Consider the following 25,338-nt stretch of genomic DNA (forward strand, 5'->3'; position numbering starts at 1 on the left):
ATATCAGCCGAGGCGAACACTGTTTAAATCCCGGAAACATTGATTTACCTCAATGTGTACGGTATGGACTCGTGTATGTGTGAATAGTTTACTGTTTCTTGAGCACGATGGAGCATTATGATAAGTGAACTAGTAGGTTTCTGATATATGGCGTGGACTGATATAAGAAGAATAGTAACCTGAGCTGGTTGAAAACAGGTGACAAAAATGCTAAAGCTGTCTACATTAGATATATTCTACAAGTATCATAAGTGTGTAGAAACGGTACCATTGGCAGACAAATCCTTCGGAAGGATAAGTATCCCCATAATTGAGGAGATGGCGGCGTTGATTATTGGTCCTCCCGACCGATTCAAAGCATTATGTACTCGTTCATTTCGCGAGGCGCCATTTACAGATATGTATGCATGACAAATATGCGTACTGAAATCGACAGAAAAACCTATACTCATCACAATATCTATCATAGTAATAGCACTCAATGTGAGGTCCCAATAATACATGAACCCAAACATACCCGCGCATATCATTACCATGGTAACGGTCACGCACGCGACAAGTAAAGGATGTGGCATAAACAACACGGTAACCACAAACATGGCGGCTATTGCTACTCCGACTGTTGTGAATGTTATTTGGAAAACGGAAGCGTACTCATCGAAAAACACAAACGGCCAGGAAAAACAAACAACTGGTAAAAGAGAATTGTCCGCTACATCACGCATCCGGAGCATGATGTTTCCTTGTTGTTCAGATTCAGGTAGATCTTTTGACAAAATAAAAAACCTAGCACCGACAATGCTCGTCTCAGCACTGCTGAAGACCACATCATTAGCGTGGTCTGTCCGGAATTTAAGGAATGTTTTCAGGCCGGCTATGAAGCTTGTCTCACTTACATTACTGTAAAACATGGAGCCCTTGTAGTCCGCCAGCCAGTTTGACGTGACACTTGGATTGATATCAACATCAGCCAAGGCGTTCGACAACAGGTTTGAAACACGATTTTGAGTAGTAGCATCTGAATAGTTCTGTGTTGATGTAACGGTAAATCCTATTGTGACCTCTGTAGTAAAATGACCCTCAATGATTTTACTGTGCTTATAGAAATATGATTCTTGAGCAACTATGTTACTCATAAGCAAGCCCCGTTTAAAATTCATAATTCCGTAAACAGCTGCCCCGATATAAGCAATAAAACCCATTATTATCACAACCTTTGCGACTGGATTTCTAAATACATACTGAAAAAAGAGCTTAGGATATTTTTCTAATGGACTTTCATTGTCTCTTCTGGTCTTGGGTAGCTGTCCGCCACAACAGAAGGTATAACAAATGGATTTTCCTTCCGTCCGTAACTCCTCGCGAGGTTTTATTGGACGACACGTCCCGCAGTGATAGTTTCGGTTCATTCGGCGCTCATTGATCACCATACATGGCACAAAAAAGGCCAGCTGATTGAGGTAGCAGAATATGACAGTGGTGCCTAAAATATACAAAATAATTATGTAACCTTTTCAATCTAATTAAAATCTAGATGGTCATTCTCACTACGTTACATAGAGTTACAGAGAGTTATCTGTATACACACAGAGGTTCCTGTCAGAGGGAGTTATCTGTGTACACACAGAGGGTCCTGACAGAGGAAGTTATCTGTGTACACACAGTGGTTCCTGACAAAGGAAGTTATCTGTGTACACACGTTGGTTCCTGGCAGAGGACGTTATCTGTCTACACACAGAGGTTCCTGACAGAGGGAGTTATCTGTGTACACACAGAGGATCATGACAGAGGAAGTTATCTGTGTACACACAGTGGTTCCTAACAGAGGGAGTTATCTGTGTACACACAGAGGATCCTTACTGAGGAAGTTATCTGTGTACACACAGGTTCCTGATAGAGGGAGCTATCTGTGTACACACATATGTTCATATCGGATGAAATTATCTGTATACACACAGAGGTTCCTGACTGAGGGAGTTATCTGTGTACACACAGAGGATCCTGACAGAGGAAGTTATCTGTGTACACACAGGATCCTGACAGAGGAAGTTATCTGTGTACACACAGGTTCCTGACAGAGGGAGTTATCTGTGTACACACAGAGGTTCCTAGCAGTGATATTTACCTGCGTAAAAACAGAAGTTCCGCACGCTGAGGAAAGAAGCTGATGCACCAATGGCGAATGCTAAAAAATCGGTGATTGATGTTATGGTGATAGCCACGCCCCCTGTACGCATCGTTTCCTTCATCTTTTCTTCTATCGATGATTTTACTGAGCAGTCCGCCAGGCAGGACATAAGAATAAACATATCGTCCAGCCCAATACCTATGTAAGCAACAGTACTGTTTTTATTCAAATGACGGTGACCACATATATAACCGTTCTGATACCTATATATAAGGATTGTACAAAAGACACAATCAGACAATGAATTCAATTATAGCAGTTTCGGTATAAACCCCAAAACGGATACAGATATGTACCATACTAAAGTTTTCTTTTCAAGGACTCAATTGGCCGATAGTGTATCAATAAAATTGAAAATCTAGAAAAAGTAAAATCTGCCTTATAATGTTAATTCTACAGAAAGAAGTGCACTTTCCCAAAATTTATCAATTTCTTATGCTATATATTTCGCTTATCGGTACTATAAGAACATTAAACAGTAGTCCTTTTCTTGTATTTACGAATTGATTGCGGTCAACATAAATTATCCCTCTTCCTGATATAGTCAGGAATATTCCAGTAGTTTCGTGCAAATATATGATAAATCAGTATACCGACCTATCAATGAAGAGAAAGAAAGTGTGGTGCTTGTGACCACCTATCACAATACAGTATTGGCTACTTACCTATGATTAGAAAAGGAAGCGTTCCGACAATACTGACAAACTTGACACCAATGACACCCATTAGGCCGAATGATCCAATGATTGCAAAGCACGTTGCGAAAACACCTGCACGACCCAAATTTTGTCTGTCTGAAACACAGTTTCCACCGGAAGTGGCGAATCCAGCGTAAGTCAACATCATTATGAAAGTAAGGGCGAAGAACAGGACATCTCCGTTCACGTTTTTATCCAATTCTTCGTCTAAAGATCTTGACGTTGAATAAGCGATATCCATTGACGAGGAGAAGAAAGTACCAAATGTCTGTATAAACTGCCCTTCCCAGGCCGATGATAGTTCGGATGTCGTAACAGTGTCCTGTCGAAGATAGAAAAACAGTCTCACCATCTTAGCCGAAGTGAGGTAGCCTCCTGATGATTGTGCATCTCCGAATGTTCCACTAAGATATTCATAATTGAACAGTGGGTAACTTATGGTGTTTGATGACATGGCTTTTCGGAAGGCCGTACTGAAAACAACGTCCCCTCCAACGACACAGTTACTGCTCCGTAAGGCACAAACGTTCACCAGACCGAGGGTTGTATTGTCACTGGTTATGGTAACATTGTTTTTTATGTAGTTGTATATTCTTTCAATTTCATCCACATACGTTGTTGTAATGGATACTTGAACCGTCTTTGGCTTTCAAAATGACGTCCGCATACTTGTTTTCTTTCGTAATGCTTTTTCCGTAGAAGTTCGTGCCGGACTTGTCTTCAGTAAAAATGGACTCCACTGTTGCTCGATCCGCCTTGGACTGGCTGTTTTGTGGTGTATAAAGGGTTTCGGTGTCCGTCTCAAACTCCAACCTGACCAGTCCAATCCCTAACAGACAGTTGATGGTCACACATACTATCAATACATGCCACGGGTATCTCGTGGGTATAACAGTTCAATGCTTAAATATTTATATTTGCAGTGTGTATTCTTTATATCGCAAACAAAAAACAAAATTCTGGATTTTGGCCCGTTACACATAGCCTATTTAAACTTTCGCACAACACATATAGTATGAATGTTGTTGTTTGTGTGTTATTTTGTGTGTGCATTTATTTTATTTACTTTGTAAATTATGTTTATGTCAACTTTATTTCAGTATGTTCATATATTGGTATATTGTTTTCATTTATCTATTCAATTATCTATTTATTTTGTTTCATCAACAAGAAAATTACTTTACTTACTTTTGCTTTATAGGAAACGTTAATTAGATTTAAGGAAAGCTTCTCACTCAGATTTTTACCTTGCATCATATAATGCTTTCCTATAGAAAATGCTTAGTTAAGGAGTTTCCTTAAGTTATATAAACTGATGAAACTCGGGCCGGAATGATCGTAGCTAAGGAACTTTCTTTAAATTCTGTTATGCTTTCCTACAAGAGAATTTAAGTTAAGGGGTGTCATGAAGTTAAGGATATTGATGAATATTGATGAAATTGGGCCTCTTCATAAGTAGTGTTTTTTGACTGTATACGTTTCCTACGGGCCCCTCTATAATAATACCATGTGGAGACCCTAGGAGATCCTCCATACTTATACCATGTGAGATCCCTATGGGACTCTCTATTATAATATCAAGGAAGGTTCCTAAAGATCCCTCTATAATAACATAATGTGGGGTCCCAAAAGGCTTCCCTATAATAATATCATGAGAGGTCCTTAGGGGTCCCTCTATAATAATATCATGAGAGCTCCTTAGGAGTCCCTCTATAATAATATCATGTGGGGTCCCTAAGGACCTCCCTATAATAATATCATGAGAGGTCCTTAGGGGTCCCTCTATATAAAAATATCATGTGAGGTCCTTAGGGGTCCCTCTATAATAATATCATGTGAGGTCCTTAGGGGTCGCTCTATAATAATATCATGTGAGGTCCTTAGGGGTATCTCTATAATAATATCATGAGAGGTCCCTATGGTCCCTCTATAATAATAGTATGTGGGGTCACTAGGGGGCCCTCTATGATAATGTCATCAGAGAACCCTAGGGGTCCCTCTATAATAATACCATTTGAGGTTTCAAGGTGAATCTCTATAATTATATCAAGGGAGGTCTCTAGGGCCCCCTCTATAATTATATCATGGGAGATTCCCGGGGACTCTCTATAGCTATATATTAAGGTCCCTAGGGGTCATCTTTAATGACATGATGGGAGGTCCCTAGGGGTCCCTGTATAATAATATCAAGTGAGGTCCTTAAGAGTCCCTCTAAAATAATATCATGGGAGGTCCATAGGGTTTTCTCTAAAATGATAGCATGGGAGGTCCCTAGAGGACTCTCTATAATTATATCAAGGGAGGTATCTATGGGTCCTCTTTAATGATATCATGGGAGGTCTCTAGGTTTCCTCTATACTAATTTCATGGGAGATCCAAGGAGTCCTTCTATGATAATACACGGGAGGTCCCTAGGTGTCCCTGTATAATAATATCAAGTGAGGTCCCTAAAGGTCCCTCAATAATATTATCATGGGAGGTCCCTAAGAGCCTCTCTATAATATTATCATGAGATATTTCTAGGGGTCCCTCTACAATAATATCATGGGAGGTCCATAGGGTTTCCTCTATAATGATATCATGCGAGGTCCCAAGGGGGCTCACTATAATATCTAGGGAGATCTCGATGTGTCCCTCTATGATAATATAGGATTCCCTATATGACATCATGGGAGATTACTATGTGAAGTCCCTATCAGTCCCTCTCTAGTGCCTCTATATATTTAAAGGCCCCTCCCTTTCTTGTCCCTATGTAAGGAAAGGTCCCTCAGCCCTTCATCCCTTCCTCTGGCGGGTCTTTGTAATGTTCAGTAATAAAATGTATTTTAATAAAATATAAAATAGCTACGAGGGAAAACATTAAGTTATAAAATTCAACCCCTCTAACAGCTATGTAACATAATCAATGGTATTACTGAAACTTTATGAGAAAACTTGAAAGTGTAGTGAAAAGTGAAAAGACGAAGCCATGGTACAGTAATTTGACCTTAACAGCATGGTACAACGACCCGACCCCCGTCATTATCTCTAAGTCAAGTAATTTAGTAGTACGAGCATCAGTTTACGATTAGAAAACGTGACATCTAGTGATTAGGCAGCAACCGACTGCCATCTGGTGAAATGATGAAACCTAACGATAAATTTTATCAAGTACTTAAGCAGTCTACTAACTACATCCCCTAACCCGTCCCATGTATTGAAAGGAAAACAAACAATGGTATTCAATATATCCCGAACTTACTACGAAAGTGTATATTGTCATTATATATTAGGTACGTCTGAAAACATTATTAATAAATATGTTTGAACCTACACATAATTAGGATTATACCATTATGGAAAATGAGTGCAAAAGCCCTACAAGTGAATTGATATATAAGGAGTTTAAATGTTATTTACATAGAATTGATACAATAAGTGTTGTTCACTTTGATGTACTCTTGATGCATTGCATAAACAATGACACATTCAAGGTCATTGTAGTTTATATCTAAAATTGAAAACAATATTTCTAAACAATATGATAAGGAGACCGGTGTTTTTTGTATTATAACTATCTGTTTATTCGTACGCTTTCAATGATTTCTGTTACATTTTATTCTTACAGACGACAATATACAAACAATTCACTTCGTGCGACGGTTACCTATCTGTAACTTTGCATCCCGGCACATTATGTCTGCCATAAGGCCGAAATCAGTCATACCAGTGAAAACTTAAAATCGAGTGTTTGTTTGTTTGTTGTTTTTTTTTTTAACGTTCTATTAACAGTCATAGTCATTTAAGGACGTGCCTTGTTTTGGAGGTGCAGGAAAGCCGGAGTACCTAGAGACAAACCGCCGACCTACGGTCAGTACCAGGCATCTGCCCCACTTGGGTTTCGAACTCGCCATCCAGAGGTGGAGGGCTAGTGATAAAGTGTCGGGACACCTTTTAATTAACCACTCGGCCACCGCGGCCCAGAAGCTAACATTTTGTTAATGCTTGATATATATTAGATTGGGTTTGATGTTACTGAATTCTCATTGGCTATAACATGGTCATGCGAAGATTTAGGTCTCACGCAAGCAAATCAGCAACTGTTGTATGCGAAAGAAGTCTGGTAAGAAAATAAAGTTCCACATTTAAATGTTATTTTGATTGAAATGTTTAGGTGTGATGTTGACATATCTGATAGAAGGCTTTAAACCTGTCAACATTTTGGTTTTAAACTGTGTAACAGGTTTGTATCTATAACTTCAGCCATTGCTGACTTGAATTAAACTCCAAATGAATTAATTATAGCTTTAATCCATTAGTAATAGAATATAGGGGCTGGATTACTTGCGTGAGACCTTTAAGAGGTTATAGCACGTGCAGCATGACGTATGAACTTTGTCTTTTGAAGTTGGTTTTCCATCAAGTTTTCTGCTTTTATTGCAAATGGCAGTTCAAGAGACTTCATTCAATATTTTTTTGAGTTTTACTCAGAAAAAAAATCAAAAAATTCCTTATTACAGGAAAATGGTTGCATATTCTGGATGTGTGCTAGAAACGCACATGGTTACGGTGTAACCAGAGTTAGATTTCCTGGCCATGGCTGGAAATCTAAGACAATTTATACACATAGATTGTCTTTTATGATTTCAATTCACAAATTGAATTGCCCCCTGAGTCACAGATTTCTCATTTGTGTCACAGTCGGTCATGTGTCAAGTCAGATCACCTCAGTCTTGAGCCAGGCCATGTGAATAACAGCAGACAGATATGCAAACACATGCTACTACCAACATGTAAAGGCCATGGGCCTTATAAAAATTGTATTTTTCAGTAAGGAAGATAAAACAAAGATTAAATATAAGTTTAATTTTTAATTAGAATTTAATATTATATGTACACAATAATTATATAACAGAAATATTTCCATAAAGTATAAAAGCACAGTTCATTTTAGCACAGTTCATTTTAGCAAAGTTCAGAGTTCACAGATTCACATTAGCACAGTTTTTTTTAATTACTTGCGTGAGACCTTTAGAGATATTGACCTGATCTTTGTATTTCTAAAAGCACCAAGTCAATATTGCGTTTATGATGTCATAATCATTGTTTTTTTTCCCAGAGCAAAAATATGGGCAGGTATCGTTCATGTTCCTCAACTCAAGGAATGTCCTTATCTTATTTGCCATAGAAGAGCCTTACAAAATATACGCAAATTTCCTTGACCAAAACGTTTTCTACAAATCTGATGTTTTTCTATGGAATTGTTTTTCGAATTAAGGAATTTATTTAAGAAAAATTACTTTGAAGAAGGCGTGGTCTTGTTTAACATTTGATACATTCAAAATAACCTACAGAATACTTTTTGAATGACTGAACACATTTACACTACAACATGGTCGCGTAGAAAATAAAACGTCTACAATGTAAAACAATACCAATTTTATTTATCATTTACATGCTTCACTCCTCCATTACATATATGTCCATATAAAAATTATGATTATAATAAACAATCAATACTTCTAGAATTTTAGTAGGATGATTATAATCATTATTTTATTGAATGTTGTGGTATTGACCCACTTTGGCATCACGTTAATCAATCGCTAATTAGACTTGGTTATACTATCGATCTAAGGAATTTAAGGTATATAGTTATTGGGTACAAAATTGTTTATACAGCCTATAACGATATCAACAGCCTTTTATCACTTATAGGGTTTGTTATATACAAATGGTATCACCTCAGTGAAACAAGAACTAAATATGTGGATATAGTTAAATTTTAAATACGAATTGAGAAGGAAGCTTTATCTTAAGTATTACCAAAAAATGTCATTGTTACACAATTTTGTGTAAAACAGTATTTTAGTGAAGTAAATGAAATATCAGACATGTTCATGTATCAAATATGGAAATTGTTGTATGATATAAAACATAATGAATTGATTAATACGAATAAAAAAAAAGAAGAAGAAGAATAAAAATATCAAGCACAATGATGAGAACAAAAAGAGAATGATATTAACGACACATGTAATCAAGCCATGGTCCCGACAAATCATTGATGAGTTCATTTTGCCCAATATCGTTTTCGAGAGTAGACTCATCGACTCGTCATACGAAAATGGTGCATCAAGGTGTACACATGATTCCCGTCCAACAACCCTGGTTGGAGACTTTACCTCTCCCACCACTATTCTCATCAGTGGTACCACACAGAGTGGTAAGACGTATTTCACCAAACGTCTGATAGATAATGTAAAGGATATGTTTACAACGCCGCCAGATAGGATCGTTTATGCTTACACGGAATATCAACAAATTTTCGAGGAAATCAGTGGATCCATGTCTCATCAAGATTTACCCGACAAAGATCAGATCGAAGATTACTCTGATGGAGTGCGACACATGCGACTCGTGTTGGACGACTTGATGCTCAAAATTACCAAGTCCGAGGAATGCGTTCAGTTATTCACTGCGACGTCACACCATCGAAACATTACGTTTATTCCGTAACCATCGTGATACGAGACAGGTGTTGACCTTTGGTTCTCAGATACTTTCTGGTGGCCAGTCCTCTAATTTCAAAGACGCATACGAGAAAGCGACATGTAAACCCTATGGTTATCTTTTGATTGACCTCTGCCCTCATACGGATAAAAATATCAGCTACGTACCAATATCTTTCCGAACGAAAACTGTACTTTGTATGTCATAAAGGTATAAAAGGCCGTCCATATGTAGTGGAGGTCAGTCTTGTTTAGATGTGTGGACGTGTAAAACAACATTCCGGTTTCCTAAGCTTTTTGTATATCGCTAACGCTAAGCAAAGGGGATCGTACAATACATTACCGATAGCTAAAAATGTTTTACAAAGCAGTATCCAAGTCAGTTGTCACCCGTTAGATTTATTGTAAAAAAATCTCAGACTGGTTCCGGAAATTTGGCCGTGCAAGGAAAATTGAAAAACTGACCACCTGGTTAAAAAGAGAAAATTATAATTTATAATTTATATATTTTTTAAAATCAATTTTGTCAATTTAAGCTATGTTTTCTTTGTCGATTGTTGAACAGGTGCATTATCTTTGTACACTACATTAAAAACAACGAAAACCAATTTGAAGCTCACATATTTTAATTAATGAGCTGACGTCACAGTGCACCATGGGCAATACTAAAATCAGCAGCAGGCGTCAACAATGGAGCCTAATATTATGACTACTGATTGATTCTGTAATAGCTGAAGAATATAAATCTTCCCTGTATAAACACACCAATATTGTATCAATTTTCAGTTTGATTACTTTCTGTTCTCTTTTTCATTTTTTTTTTTAATTTTTATTTCATTTCGCTAATTTCATTCCATATGTTTTTTGATCAGCTTATTGGTTGTTGATGCTACGTCACAAATGCATCCGTGTACTTTTATATTTCATTTATTGTATTCATGCACATGAAATACTCAAACTCTAAGGTAATCTTGATACGTTTAGATAACTTTGAATTGTTTACGAACACATGCAGGCCCCCATGTGTTTTTCATTGTTACATAGTTGTGTCGCGCGCCTTCACTGGTAATTGGCATGGGTGTATCTTGTTACACACTTGGCTTTACATAGCAGTCAAAACATGCAATGGTCCCCCGACGGGAAAATTATTTCACGGTTAGATTTAAAATATTGGAGTTACTGTTCTTTGAACGTGTTCGTATTTTTTCAGAATGGAACATTTTTACCTGAGTTTACTGGAATCCTAGACGATCACTAAGTGAAACAAAAACTCCTGGAAATAGAAATGGAATTGGATTTACCACCGCTATCAAACGCCAAAGACTTTACCAGTATGGTGACCAGTAACCATCCAGGCCTTACCATTTAGAAAAAAGTAAGAAGAAAGACGGCTGTGTGCATCAAATATCAGGTCAATTTAGACAAGGATTTCTGGAACAATAAAAAAACTAAATGACATACACGACGACATCCATGATATGTTTCAAAATGTACCAGATGAAGCTAAGGACGGAGCAGCAGACCACGATGTTGGGCGTGTCCTCATACACCATCCGAGTCTGGACAATGCCATCGTGGTTCCTTTACACCCATTAGAGGAGCTTGATGTCGATCTTGTCATGAAACATGTCAAAAAGGTGCTGCAGAGTCACGGGGAGCTCGCCGTGACGGAAGAATTCGATATTGACATTTTCATTATTAACGTCCCAACAGGCAGTGATAGGAGACGAATGACAGACATATCCGGGAGAGATGATTCCATCAAAAAGAAGACTCTTGTTCGAATCGTCAACGAGGACAGCATGTGTATGGCTCGCTCCATAGCTGCGTGATAGGCACGAGCAAAAAAGATTTCTCATGAAGAATGGAAAGAACTGACCCGAAACGAACGGCATGAACCCTATGACACAACAAATACTCCACAATAGGCAAGTTCCAGATTAGTATTATAGAAAGGTCAGGAATTGATTTCAGTTTGAATACATTCGAGAACCCATGAATAAATGGAGAAAAATTGCATCAAAACACTTCAATTGTTATGAAATAGGACAGGATCATATTAACAATGTATGTGCAGTATTATAGTACATGTACAATGTATATTATTTGATGATGTGTAAGAACATACATGGTTAATGCAGATCAGACAAAAATGACAGACAGGTGACTATCTTTGATTTTAACAATCGAGTTTTACAGTTGTTGTTTTTTCTCAAAAAGTCCTTCATTGATTCTGCAATCTCCCTTGTTCACATGATGAATTTTGAGACTGAGAAACAAAAAATGCAATGGCCGACAGGGCTGTTGAAGTTAAGTAACAGTATCTTTGTTTCGTTGATCATTCTCAAAATCATGCAGTCTTTCCTTGGTCTGTATAAATTAAGTGGTTTTTTTTAAACTTTAAGGCTGACCTAAAGTCAAAATGGCAAGCAGATCATCATTTGAATTGTCACAGCTAAAATTGAGATCAGTCATATGTTGGCAGAGTAGATCTGGCTGTGTTTGAATCCCAACCACATAGGGATGCTTCCTGCCAGCTTCAGTTAAATAATTAACAACAATAAAGAAAAAAGTCGTTGAAATTGTTGAAACTCATCTTGGTCCTTCGGTTTAATCCTTCAGACAAGGTGAGTTAAAAATGTATCTGGTCTTTAAGTTCAATAGTTCCGCGTTTATTATACATATATATGTATTGTAGATTCATTAGAACCTGACCTCAATTGAGATCACTGAGGAATACAATGGTGTGGTAAAGCACATTGTATATACCCCGTTCTACACGGGTGACTAATAAGTAATGTTTATATGACCATTGAATGACACATGTTGACCGTGTATAAAAATCTCTTAAATTATGTATTGTAGGTTAATCAGAGCCAGAGGTATACCTCCTGTAAGTTAAATATCAACATGTGGAGATCTATGCTTCTATAGCTACCACCGTACAGTGATATGTAAACTTCACAATGACAGGGATTCCTTCCGCGGGCCTTGGGGATATAACTGAGGTTTTCATCTGAGGTAATTAGCTTGTTTTCATCCTTCAATATCAATATATAGCATTAGCATATCGATTTAATGTAAATTTGATTGATAATCTCGCTTTTCTTGCTATTTTATGGTACCTTCCGGAGAAACCGTGTAGTTGGGATGTATGTATGTACAAAGTCAGCGCTCAAGCAGCTTCATTCCTTGAAGAAAATTCGATCAAAATTCACATACACACACAAACCATTTTATCTCGGACAGTTCAAATGTCATGGTTGTTAGATCAAGGTTAAGGTCAACGTTACCTATTTTAAAAAAAAAGTTATTTCGTTATAAGTGATTCCCTTAATCACCCCTACTGGTAATTTATTAAATACCTTAAACCCCAAAGAGTACAACAAACATTTTATTTTATGTAATTCCTCTGCCATAATACTAACATAACGATTTCTTATATTATTATATTCAGATCATTTATAACATAATTTTATTTAGAATTGTAATAGAACAATAACTTGCGAGGACTGATAGTTGAAATATATTGCTTGAACAATACTCACTATGATTGTCCTAAACACATTTTATTTGAAAAACAATTTTCATTTTTTAACTAATTTAATATTTAAACCTCCGAAAAAATGTAATTTTCCAAATACATGATAATTTTTAGACCAAGATTTCATTTACAAAAGTAGAATTAGTGTTTGCGTCAATACCGTTAGAAAAAAGGTACCCTACGCCGTTTCCCGATCCAAGCATCAGTCATGTGGCTCATTGCTTATTGATAATTGGTTAACACTTGAAAGCCGCTTAACGGCGTCGCGGAAATGATAATACACAAAAAAGTAGTAAGCAATTGAATATGGAATGATTTTTTTATATAGATTTCTATCAATTTATTTCAATTTATTGTGTTGAAATAATAAACTTATTCATTAGATGTTATGATTTGTAATAATGTATATATGTAATGATGTTTTCACATATTTCTGAAATTAGGAGTTTTGCATTTTAGTTAGCGGTATTTTACTTTAGATCATATCGTTACACCTCAACTGATACACACACTAGCTCAAAACAGAAGTCATCAACAGAATAACTTAAATACATGTCACACAAACTCATGGCGCTCGAGTTGTAAAACGTCTAAATATATAGCTGTATTACATGTAGAGGATTTTAATTCATTTTTCGGTAGTTACTTTTTACCGAAATGTATATCTAAAGGTTCTATAATCTGGATAGTCTTCAATAACAATTGCATACTGGGAACCAGAGTTGATTAACTGAAGACTGATTGGGCAAACATATATATCCCAGTAGCTTTCAAACTCTCTAGACTGTGATTCTGAGCGATTTAAACAAAAGTAAGGCCAGTAAAATTATTACCATATGATTCAAGATCACAAGATTACTGTTTTCAGTAACTTTAGATTGATAACTGTGTACACATGACATTATTTTATATTATAGGTTCAAGCATGGGGTTTAAAAATATTTATGAGAAGTGGGAAAGTAAGCTTGGGACGCCCTTCGTAAAATACGGATCACTGGTGTCGAGATATCCATGGCATGTGATGGTTGTATGTGTGACCGTCAACTGTCTGTTAGGGATCGGACTGGTCAGGTTGGAGTCTGAGACGGACCTCGAAACCCTTTATACACCACAAAACAGCCAGTCCAAGGCGGATCGAGCAACAGTGGAGTCCATTTTTACTGAAGACAAGTCCGGCACGAACTTCTACGTAAGAGGCATCACAAGAGAAAACAAGTATGCAGACGTCATTTTGAAAGCCAAAGACGGTTCAAGTATCCTAACAACAACGTATGTGGATGAAATTGAAAGAATATATAACCACATTCAAAACAATGTCGACATAATTAATGGCGGCACAACTCTTGGTCTGTCGAACGTTTGTGCATTACGGAGCGGTAATTGTGTCGTTGATGGGGACGTTGTTTTCAGTACGGCCTTCCGAACAGCAATGCTATCAAATACCATCAACTATCCAATGTTCAATTTTGAATACCTCCGTGGGATGTTCGGAGATGCGCAATCATCAGGAGGCTATCTCACTTCGGCAAAGATGGTGAAACTGGTTTTCTATCTGCGTCAGGATACCCAGACTATGATGTCTTTGTCCACTGCATATGAAGAAAAATATATAGAGGTACTAAGCAAAACATCTTCTTCCTTGATGGACATTGCTTATTCAACGTCGTCTTCTTTAGACTCTGAGTTGGCGAAGAACGTTGACGGAGACATCGTATACTTTTCCCTCACTTTAACTTTGATGTTGACTTACGCTGGATTAGCCTCGTTTGGAGGTGACTGTGTTTCCGACAGACAAAATTTGGGTCGTGCAGGTGTGTTAGCAACATGCATCGCTGTCCTAGGATCCTTTGGTTTCGTCAGTGCTATTGGTGTCAAGTTTGTCAGTATCGTTGGGACACTTCCTTTTCTAATCATAGGTAAGTGATTTAAGACGCATCTTTATCATATACCATCAGGTTTTTAAATCACCTTAGCATGTGTATCTTAGAAATTTAACGAGTTTAACTGGGTACATTTACATAATGGTATGGATTCAGTGTCTCCAAACCGTAATTGTATATTAGGATATTGTTTGTGTAGCAATTGCATTGGTTAGTGGGTGTATATTTGTCGTCTACAAGTAGATCATGATTCTGTTTGATGTATAGGCCTTTTTTTTTATTAAAATACTTCTTTGTTATCAAACTTTCTATTGAATTAATAGGATAACTGCTTTTGCAGGTATTGGCTTGGACGATATGTTTATCCTGATGTCCTGTCTGGCTGACTGTCAAAGAGATACATCTAGTATGTCAATGGAGGATAGAGCCAAAGAGATTGAAACTAGGATAAAAAAGACAATGAAAACAGGTGGCGTGGCTATCACCATAACATCTGTCACCGACTTTTTGGCGTTCGCTATTGGTGCATCAGCCTCTTTCATCAGTGTCAGGAACTTCTGTGTGTACGCAGGTAAAGAATTCCTCCTCTTACAATCTAGATACATTGTATCTAACGTGAAATTGAAACATAAATGACGAGCTGGTTTATTGCATTTCTATTTTTCATACAGACGATTGTCACCCCTGTCAATTTGATTGTTGTAAGTTAGATTAATAACAATTTGCCTTCATTTCGAAATTTCTATTCCATTTTATTTCCATATTTGATTTGAAGTCTGACAGGTATGGCGGGTGTCATTGATGCAGCAGAAGACGCTTACTCTACATGGACACCTGGTCTCATACTCCTTGTTTTAATAGTCCCCATAATCATCTATATTTTTCTTCATATTTTAGTCCTGTTTAATCGATTTAGAGTTTGAATTATTGTTTCGTAATTATGCTGATATGCCTTTCCATAATGCTGCATGATATTCCTTTTTGTTTTGATAATGCTGGTATTCCTTGTTGTTTTGATAATGCTGCTAGTTCTTGTTGTTTTGATAATGCTGCTAGTTCTTGTTGTTTTCATAATGATGGTATTCTTAGTTGTTTTCATAATGCTGTATTCCTTGTTGTTTTAATTATGCTGGTATTCCTTGTTGTTTTAATTATGTTGGTATTCCTTGTTGTTTTGATAATATTGGTATTCCTTGTTGTTTTGATAATGCTGGTATTCTCAGTTGAATTCATAACGCTGGTATTCTTAGTTGTTTTCATAATGCTGGTATTCCTTGTTGTTTTCATAATACTGGTATCCCTTGTTATTTTGATAATGATGGTATTCCTTGTTTTCATAGCTGCGCTAAAATATGCAAATACTTACGCATATTTAGAAAGCATTAAGATGTTGATGTGTGAAATATCCGTTATATATTGAAAAGGCCCCAAAGAAGTAATCAATAATGTTTTACGAGTACGAAACAAACTTTTGCACGGTTATTACAGTTCATGCATATTGCATATGTAATCATTTTGTACTTTTTAGGTCTTGCTGTTATCTTCTGCTACATCAACCAGCTGACTTTCTTTGTGCCTTGTATGGTGATCAATGAGCGCCGAATGTACCGAAACGCCCACTGTGGGACATGTCGTTCTATAAAACCCCGCAAGGAGTTACGAGAGGAGGGGAAATCCAAATGTCATATTTTCGGTTGTGGTGGAAGTGTTCCTGAGAACAGAAGGGACAACGAAAGTCCTTTAGAAAGATATCCCAAACTTCTTTTCCAGTATATTGTTGAACATTTACCCGGAAAGATCGCGATATTGGTGCTTTTCATTGCGTAACTGGCATTAACGATTTACGGAATTACGAATCTTAAGCGAGGCATTCTCCGCAGTAACTTAGTAACAGAAGATTCATACTTTTATACATACAGTAAGCTCCTAGAAGGTCATTTTACCGAGGAATTCGTCATAGGATTTACAATCACATCAACGCAGACCTACTCTGACGCTGCCACGCAAAGTCGTATTTCTGACTTGTTATCGAACGCCAGAGCTGACGCTGATATCAATCCCAGTGTAACATTCGACTGGCTGACGGACTACAAAAGTTCCGGTTCTTACAGTGATACTAGTGAGGCGAGCTTCATAGCAGGCTTGAAAACTTTCTTGGCCACCAGAACAGACCACGCTAATGATGTAGTCTTCAACAGTGCTGAGACGAGCATTGTCGGTGCTAGGTTTTTTGTTTTAACAAACGATCTACCTGAATCTGAGCAACAAGGAAACATCATGCTCCGGTTGCGTGATGTAGCGGACAATTCTCCTTTACCAGTTGTTTGTTTTTCTTGGCTGTTTGTGTTTTTCGATGAGTACGCTTCCGTTTTACAAATAGCATTAACAACAGTCGGAGTAGCAATAGCCGCCATGTTTGTGGTTACCTTGTTGTTTATGCCACATCCTTTACTTGTCGCGTGTGTGACCGTTACCATGGTAATGATATCCGCGGGTATGTTTGGATTCATGTACTACTGGGACCTCACCTTGAGCTTCATAACTATGATAAACATTGTCATGAGTATAGGGTTTTCTGTCGATTTCAGTGCGCATATTTGTCATGCATACATAACTGTAAATGGCACCACGCGAAAGGAACGAGTACACAATGCGTTAGATCGTGCCGGTGGACCAATCATCAACGCAGCCCTTTCTTCTATAATTGGTATCCTGATTCTAGCGTTTTCATCCTCATATATATTCAGGAGTTTCTTTAAGCTTATGTTTCTAGTAATGATCTTTGGTTTAGCGCATGCGATGTTGTTACTTCCGCTTATTTTTTCATTGATTGGGCCTGTAACGGAAGAAACATCTACTGTTACGCCAGCCGACAGAGAAGTAAATGTTCAGGCAAAAAGAGCGCCGTCAGACCATCAAACCAACGTGAATGGTGCTCAGCCCGTAAACATAGAACTAGACAAAGTATCCACACCGACGCAAATTGTGTTGAATGCGAACGGTACGGCCAACGTCTAGAATATACCTGTATTTGTCCCCAGTATTAACTGTAATTGAAAGGTTTTGCTTTAGATCCAATAATATTCCAAATGAAACATCCTATTGTAGTCCAATCTGTCAATTTACTATGACAATCAGTGATTGGCGATAAAATCATGTCGATATTTTAACAAAAGAAATAATCTAAGCTTTAAATGCTATTCACAGTCATACAAAATCAAAATTACTCTCTAACACTAAAATATATGTTTCTTCGACCATGCTGACACCAAGTCTACATACTGTTTATTCAGGAATTCGCGGCGGTAATGTTTAAAATGTCCAAATGCGTTGAATATTTCTGACAAAACAGTGCAGTTTTTTGTTGATAAAATGTAAGTTGATTAGGAACATCGACACTCTATTTGGATCTTATTCTAGTACGGCATATATAAAATGTATTGTTATCTTTATGTTTCCCAAGTAGTCATATTTGCCCAATTCTTTGGGCGGCTTATGTGCCTATATTTCTCGGTGAGATATATACAGTGGTAATAGTATTGAGTAAGTATACTGCTACCAGACATATTAACTGAATATTGGAAATCGGTGTATACAATGTTGTATATCGGGTTATAGTATTGGAATTATCACAATATGATAATATCAACCAGACATTTTAGCTGAATATTGAAAATCGGTGTATACAATGTTGTATATCGGGTTATAGTAATGGGATTATCACAATATGATCATAGGAAAGGAATATAGGCGTAAGGAAGAAATTACCTGAGTTTACAATATGAGGGTAATATAAGTGTACAAAAGTTCATAATAGAAAATCACACGAGGTCACCACAGAATGTAAATATAAGTATATATGAGTTATGATAGGAGGGTAATATCAGTGTACACATTTTTGTATTTACATTCCTAATGTGGTTTGCTGATATGAACATATCAAGTGAAGACAACAAACATATGACCATGAATACACTATGAAAATCGTATGAAAACATTGTCTCTCGTGCAAATCACCTGATTAATCCGGTCATATTAATACGCCATCGACAGTAAGACTTGAAGAGTAGCTTCCCTTGGATCGATAACGTTGGTACGAGATAAGTGTTAAAAATATTGAGAGAGCATATACATTTTAATTAATTATACCATAATTCAAGAATTAAATAATAAATAAACATTATGCAAAATTAAACAAAAAAGACCGGAAAATGCGGAACGACATTAAAACAATGGCGTGGTGCATAGGCGGGATCTCCCGGCTGTTCTAATAATTTGGCGTTTCGTCGTATACATGACAAATATTTCTTTTTAATAAAATTTCTCGTTTTCTCGATATCAATTTTTTAAATCAAGGCTATGTAAATATATCCGCGCCACGGGATATGTAGCTAGCTACTGGTATTCATAGCCGCAATGAAAATTTTAAAAATCTATTCAATATATAAAAATATATATAATTGGAAATTACACGAGGTTATCACCGAATGTGAATACAAGTGTACATGAGTTATGATAGGAGGGTAATATTAGTGTACAAAAATTTGTAATAGGACATTTGTCGAGGTTATCACAGAATGTGAATACAAGTGTACATGAGTTATTATAGGAAGGTAATATTAGTGTATAAAAATTTACTATAGGAAAATACACGAGGTTATCACATAAAGTGAATATAAGTGTACACAAAATTATAACAGGAAATTACACGAGGTTATCACAGAAAATAAATATACAGGACAGTAAAGAAGCATATAATTTGAGGGAAATATCAATATGCACGAGTTATCATATTTCAAATGTGATTTTATGAGAAAGTAAATATTTCTGGAAATGAAAGTAAAATATTGAAAGAATATCTATGTTAATGATATTGAGAGATGGGTACCTGCGTTCATTGTATATTATATCGTATATTTTTAAAGACACTTTACTTGTTTTTTTTTTTATTTATTTCATTAATTGCTCAATGATTTGATTTTAAATTTTGAAGTATTATTGTTGTATCTTGCGTGTTCGGAGAGAAGTGATGTTTGACATCAATCATTTTTTTTAAATTTTAATGATGCTACAACGCCCACAGCGTCTACACAAAATTAATTAAATGATACATGGTACAGAAATAGATACTATCAACACCAACAGAAACGAAAAGAAAAAGGAATTACCAACGCACTCCAAATTATTAAGATTTATATGACACAAAATTATTTACTTATATAGAGGCAGGCCTACATGTAGATATAATTTATTCAAGAAAGAGAGAAAAAGCTTAACCATTAAAATGGTGATAATAGCGTAAAAATAAGTAACTTTTGGTTTTCAGGAAAACATAAAAAGTATAATTTTTTTCATAGATGTAGCATATCTAAGTATTATTATGATTTTGTTTGAAATAGGATTTGAAAATTATGTCAAACTACTTCGCTTTACACATATTTTTCCGTCCACATATTATTGCCAATGAATATTTCCTGTGATGCGTGTTTTGCTTCACTTTGTTTTTATTCTACTTGATATTTTGATACAGTTTTGCTTTGTAGTTCCATGTCTTTGTTAATATTTTTGTTGGTAAGAAGGGAAACGACCCATAGAAATATTATAGTTCTATAAAAGTAATACTATCGATATTATTTTTAAAAGGTGTGAATGGCATAAGAAAGAATGACATTTTGTATCATGACATACATCGACATCAAATCACAATTTGTGTTCGTTAGACACTCACAGCATTACATCTTACCTGATTTTGACGCAACTACTAAAATATGGTTGTCAAAATATTTATGATATTATCAGAACGTTTAAAATGATGCTATTGCTATTGAAATATTTACTAGCTTTGTGTGAAAATATCAAATAGATACAGCCTATGTAAACTTATGTACATTTTGTACTGGCGTTACCAATAAAAAATGTAAGTTTTTAATAGATTTGCTACATTGTGTGCAACTTTTCTTTGCCTAACCATACTGTGTAATGTGTAAAAGCTATACTGTACTTAGCATTTGTTTAACTAAGGTATGATTGCTTTACTCCACGAATATCATTATATCTAACTACGCATTCAAAATAAAGCATCTTATGTTAGCGTATGTTAGCTATAATTCTTACTAAAGATTAATTGTTCAAGACAGAAAGACATGTATGTTTTCCGACGAGATAATAATATTCTTTACAGTCCTATTATTTTAGCATGTTCATGTCATAAACTATGGAAACATAATAATGCCTAAGCACACGTGGTACAGCATATCTTGTCTATGACATCTGATGAATTATTGCCGAAAAATACAAATAAGATTAAATACAAATATATTTTGGCTGATTGAATCCTTTCGTATAAGGTGGGGCGACTAACTATGGGATAATATCTTTTCACTACTTTCTTATGTATCCATGAACGCTTTCAACCACGAAAGGAATGCTCTTTGTTCTATCCCAGACATTTTGAAATGATATAATGCCTCTCGTTTCTGCCATTCTATGTTCTAACCTATCTTCTACAGGACATTTCTGTGAAATGGCCCTTTCAAGAGGCCCTGGATTAGGATAAATCACCGCCATTAAATGCTATTTTTGGAAACTAACATCAAACCTATTTATTATCATCATTATCAATCGGTTTATCGATGTTGGGTGATGACATTATGAGCTTATATAAGTGACATTTGACTGTGATAGTGTTTATTGTAATAATCAAAATTTTGATGATGCCATTTTATACTATTCATGGAAATATATTTTATTATGAATAGCTGATATTAATGTTTACAGTGTTATATATTCATGTTATTTTTATTGTGTTTGACTTGATAATAAAACATTTGGAACAGGTATGTCTTATTTTAATCAATCCACTCGTCAATTCAACCTTTTCATACTATTAATACGAATAAATCTGTTGCCATGGCTTCAATTCTAAACAAATAGACAATACAATCTCAAAGTTTGGTCTGGCAAGATAATCTACGGTCTTTGTGGTAAACGAGGATATGAACTTAAAATATTTAATATTTAAATCAATCAACGTACAAAGTCAGTGTTTTATTTCATTTCTGACCAAATCAGATTCGCTGACTACATGATGTACTCCAAAACGTTCGAATTAATTTAAAACGTGGGTTTCGATTGCAGAAGAAAGGTAGTCATTTACCACGAAAATCGTGATAACGGGAAAAAGGCATTGGATATCGAATCAACTTGGGCATGTGAACACCACAGGGATGGAAAATAGGGATGTTGCTATACATGGAAAATCAACAATTGAGAAATTAGAATAATTACGCTTTCCATACAGATGAGTTGTATGCTTTCCATGCTGGTTACGTTATAAAGTATGAGCGTTCGGTGTTAAAGACTGTGTGAAGTTTGCTTGACGTCACGCTCCATCGACATACTGAAAATAGTTGTAAATATTCAAAGATTTACAAATATCACATTGTCAATATTAATTTGAATTTAAAGAGGATTTCGCAAGGCCTTCGCTACCTGTTATGATAAAACCTTGAATATAAGCCACCTCGTATGAAAACATAAACAAGTCTGTATAAATAGGTGCAATGGGTACAATTTGTTCCAATTGTTTCTTAGAAGACCTTCTCACAAAAGACAACAAAATATTGTCGACTGAATATTCCATTATTTTAACTATTTCATTCTCAGTGTATTTCCTCTGGACCGTATGTAAATGTTAATTTACTTAAAACTCAGTTCACCTGAACAGAAATGTAACCAGGCATGGGTTCAATTACATTGTAATGTTAATATTCAAAAATCACTCTTCCTGTTAAATATTTTATTATAGATAAATGGCATTTTAGTAAAATACATATACATTTTGTCCGAAATGTATCATTAATATCTTTGAAATACCATAAGAAGAGTTTATACTTATACATATCGTATAGCCACTTATTTTCTCCATTGATATGGTCGCGAACATTTATTCTGTAAAAAATGAGTCAATGGTAAATATCTGCAAAATAAATGGCAGATACGACTCCTCGAATCAGCCAAAACTAGTTCGACATTTATCATTGTTGGGAACAGATTATATGACATATCACAGATGTTATATCACAAAAATAACCTGGATAGGACAAAATAGTAATAGGTTATATGGTTGTAAGCATAAATCGTTATTTAAAGGTCGAAATGTCGAATGTTAATGTAAAGAATACAACTAAAAAACAATTGCCTTACGATGATAGTCATTGTTAAGGAGCTGATATTCAGGATTGATCAACATCCATTTTAAACTATTGATGTCACGTGTGAATATGTAAATAGCAGTGTAAATCATTTGCGGTTCATCTTTACATGGCTATGGGAAAGACAATATAGGAGCCATAACATCATTAAAATGATTAATCATGAGAACACCTCTACATTTTCATGGTCGTGATTTGTTCTTCAGCAGTATCAAAACGTCTTGCTCAACAGTTCTTTCTTTGCCCCAAGTGGCACAACAATCTTCCTTAGATGGCATGATACAACTCACTACTGCGTAGACCTTGTCTACCAATTAAGCTTCTCTGCACTCACAGTCCCTAATACACAGTCAAGGCAGCTTTCGATCCTGTTGAAGTTTCCTTGTTCTATGTTACATTTACCATATACACATTTGTAATGATTCAAAATTCTTACTTTATTTTTGATCCTGAAACATCCCTGAATCAAGCGTGTTGCTGTGTAAAAACCATTCTTCATATACGAATTAAAATCTTAATGCTAAAATATGACGTTGCATGCTTAAAGCTATTCTCAAACAGTGGGTGAAATTAATACTTTTAACCTTTCCAATTGCAGCTAATTGATAAATTAATTGACATTTATACCTCAATGTAAGTGCCTATTTGCCTATGGGATATTCCTTAATGGTATAGCATGACTTATGTGCAGTTTTCTTAATATACAACTGTATGTTCTGTTGAGGCCTGTCTATTTAAATGTATATGCATAGTCCTTTTAAAGTCATTATTCTATAAATAATCGAAAGACTAAAAATCCAACATTCACTCAAATTATAAAACCTTACAAATATTTTTTTCAATGCTTTAGAAAGTATATAAACTCTGTTTTTTTAATGTTGTGATATTTCACTGAACAGCTGTCGTCACGTTATCCTTGTGCTCATTTTTTTAACCGAGTCCCTGTGTCTCGAGTGACCAAATCACACACATACTATACTGTCAACACTGCACTTTAAATTCGTATTTATATGGGTATTGCTAAGTTTTTATTATACAATATCATAAATATTTGTTATAAATGAATATTTTACCTTGAAAATATCGTATTTATGTGTATCAACATCGTAATAATCAAAACGTGTAAGGGACTACATTTTGTGTTGCCTTGGCGACGAGAACATCTGACTGTCTGCTGTTCCACTACTGTGCACACATGTACGATAAGTATAACAATGCTACAAAATGCATACTTACGTCACACCGTTGTGACCGAATTTTGCAATCTGGTGGCGAAGTTTTTAATTTGGTTAACGTAAATATAAGGATTGATTGTCAATTTTGTTGCTTGCATTCGCAGTTCACTTCATTTGCACGAGGTTTACTTCCCTTCATCAGTCCATGCAAGCAACAAAATTGACAATCAATCCTTAATTGAAGAGACTATCCTGATTATAGAACCTTTAGATATACATTTCGGTAAAAATTAACTACCGAATAATGAATTAAAATCCTCTACATGTAATACAGCTATATATTTAGACGTTTTACAACTCCAGCGCCCTGAGTTTGTGTGACATGTATCTAAGCTATTCTGTTGATGACTTGACTTGTTTTGAGCTAATGTGTGTATCAGTTAAGGTGTCAGGATATGACCTAAAGTGAAATGCCGCTAACTAATATGCAAAACTCCTAATTTCGGAAATATGTGAAAACATCATTACATATATACATATGTACATTATTAAAAATCATAACATCTGATTAATAAGTTTATTATTTCAACGCAATAACTTGATAGAAATCGATAGAAATCTATATAAAAAAGAATTATCACAAATTCAATTGCTTACTACTTTTTTGTGTGTTTTCATTTCCGCGACGCCGTGAAGCGGCTTTCAAGTGTTAACAAATAATCAATAAGCAATGAGCCACGTGACTGATGCATGGATCAGGAAACGGCGTAGGGTACCTTTGTTCTAACGGTATTGACGCAAACACTGATTCTACTTTTGTAAATGAACTGTTGGTCTAATAAATTATCACGCAGTATCACGGAGTCAAAACCGATGTTACATACGGCGACGACATTTTTCACGTTATGAGCTGATAAAATAAATTATATATCAACTAACATTGATCTCTCTAGTTGGCAGGGACGTGTTGTGGAAGGAAACTGGAGCAAACTCACGTGTTCAGATAGGTGACGCTAATACCTTTACAGGTCCAACAGGGCATACAACTTACCTAGTTAAATAAATCTGCAGGGATCGCACCCTTTCAAGTCCTGTTACGAATTAACAAATCCAATCTAACACCGAATTACAAAGTATAATGATGATTTT

The 25,338-nt window shown here is 35.7% G+C and overlaps 1 protein-coding gene and 1 pseudogene across 1 annotated transcript; one reads left to right on the forward strand and one right to left on the reverse strand.

Annotated features, from left to right (window-relative positions):
- Positions 1 to 245: 245 nt before the first annotated feature.
- LOC117322641 (patched domain-containing protein 3-like) lies at positions 246 to 6,572 on the reverse strand. The gene is made up of 5 exons (XM_033877578.1): positions 6,517 to 6,572; positions 3,556 to 3,765; positions 2,854 to 3,440; positions 2,126 to 2,326; positions 246 to 1,483 (listed from the first exon to the last, which is right to left on the reverse strand). Exons 1-5 carry the CDS (start codon positions 6,570 to 6,572, stop codon positions 246 to 248), a joined length of 2,292 nt encoding a protein of 763 aa, XP_033733469.1.
- A 7,274-nt stretch (positions 6,573 to 13,846) lies between these two features.
- Positions 13,847 to 18,764, forward strand: LOC117322642 (annotated as a pseudogene).
- The last annotated feature ends 6,574 nt before the right edge of the window (positions 18,765 to 25,338 follow it).

The sequence above is a fragment of the Pecten maximus genome, chromosome 3 (genome assembly GCF_902652985.1).
Source record: "Pecten maximus chromosome 3, xPecMax1.1, whole genome shotgun sequence".
Lineage (NCBI taxonomy): Eukaryota > Metazoa > Mollusca > Bivalvia > Pectinida > Pectinidae > Pecten > Pecten maximus.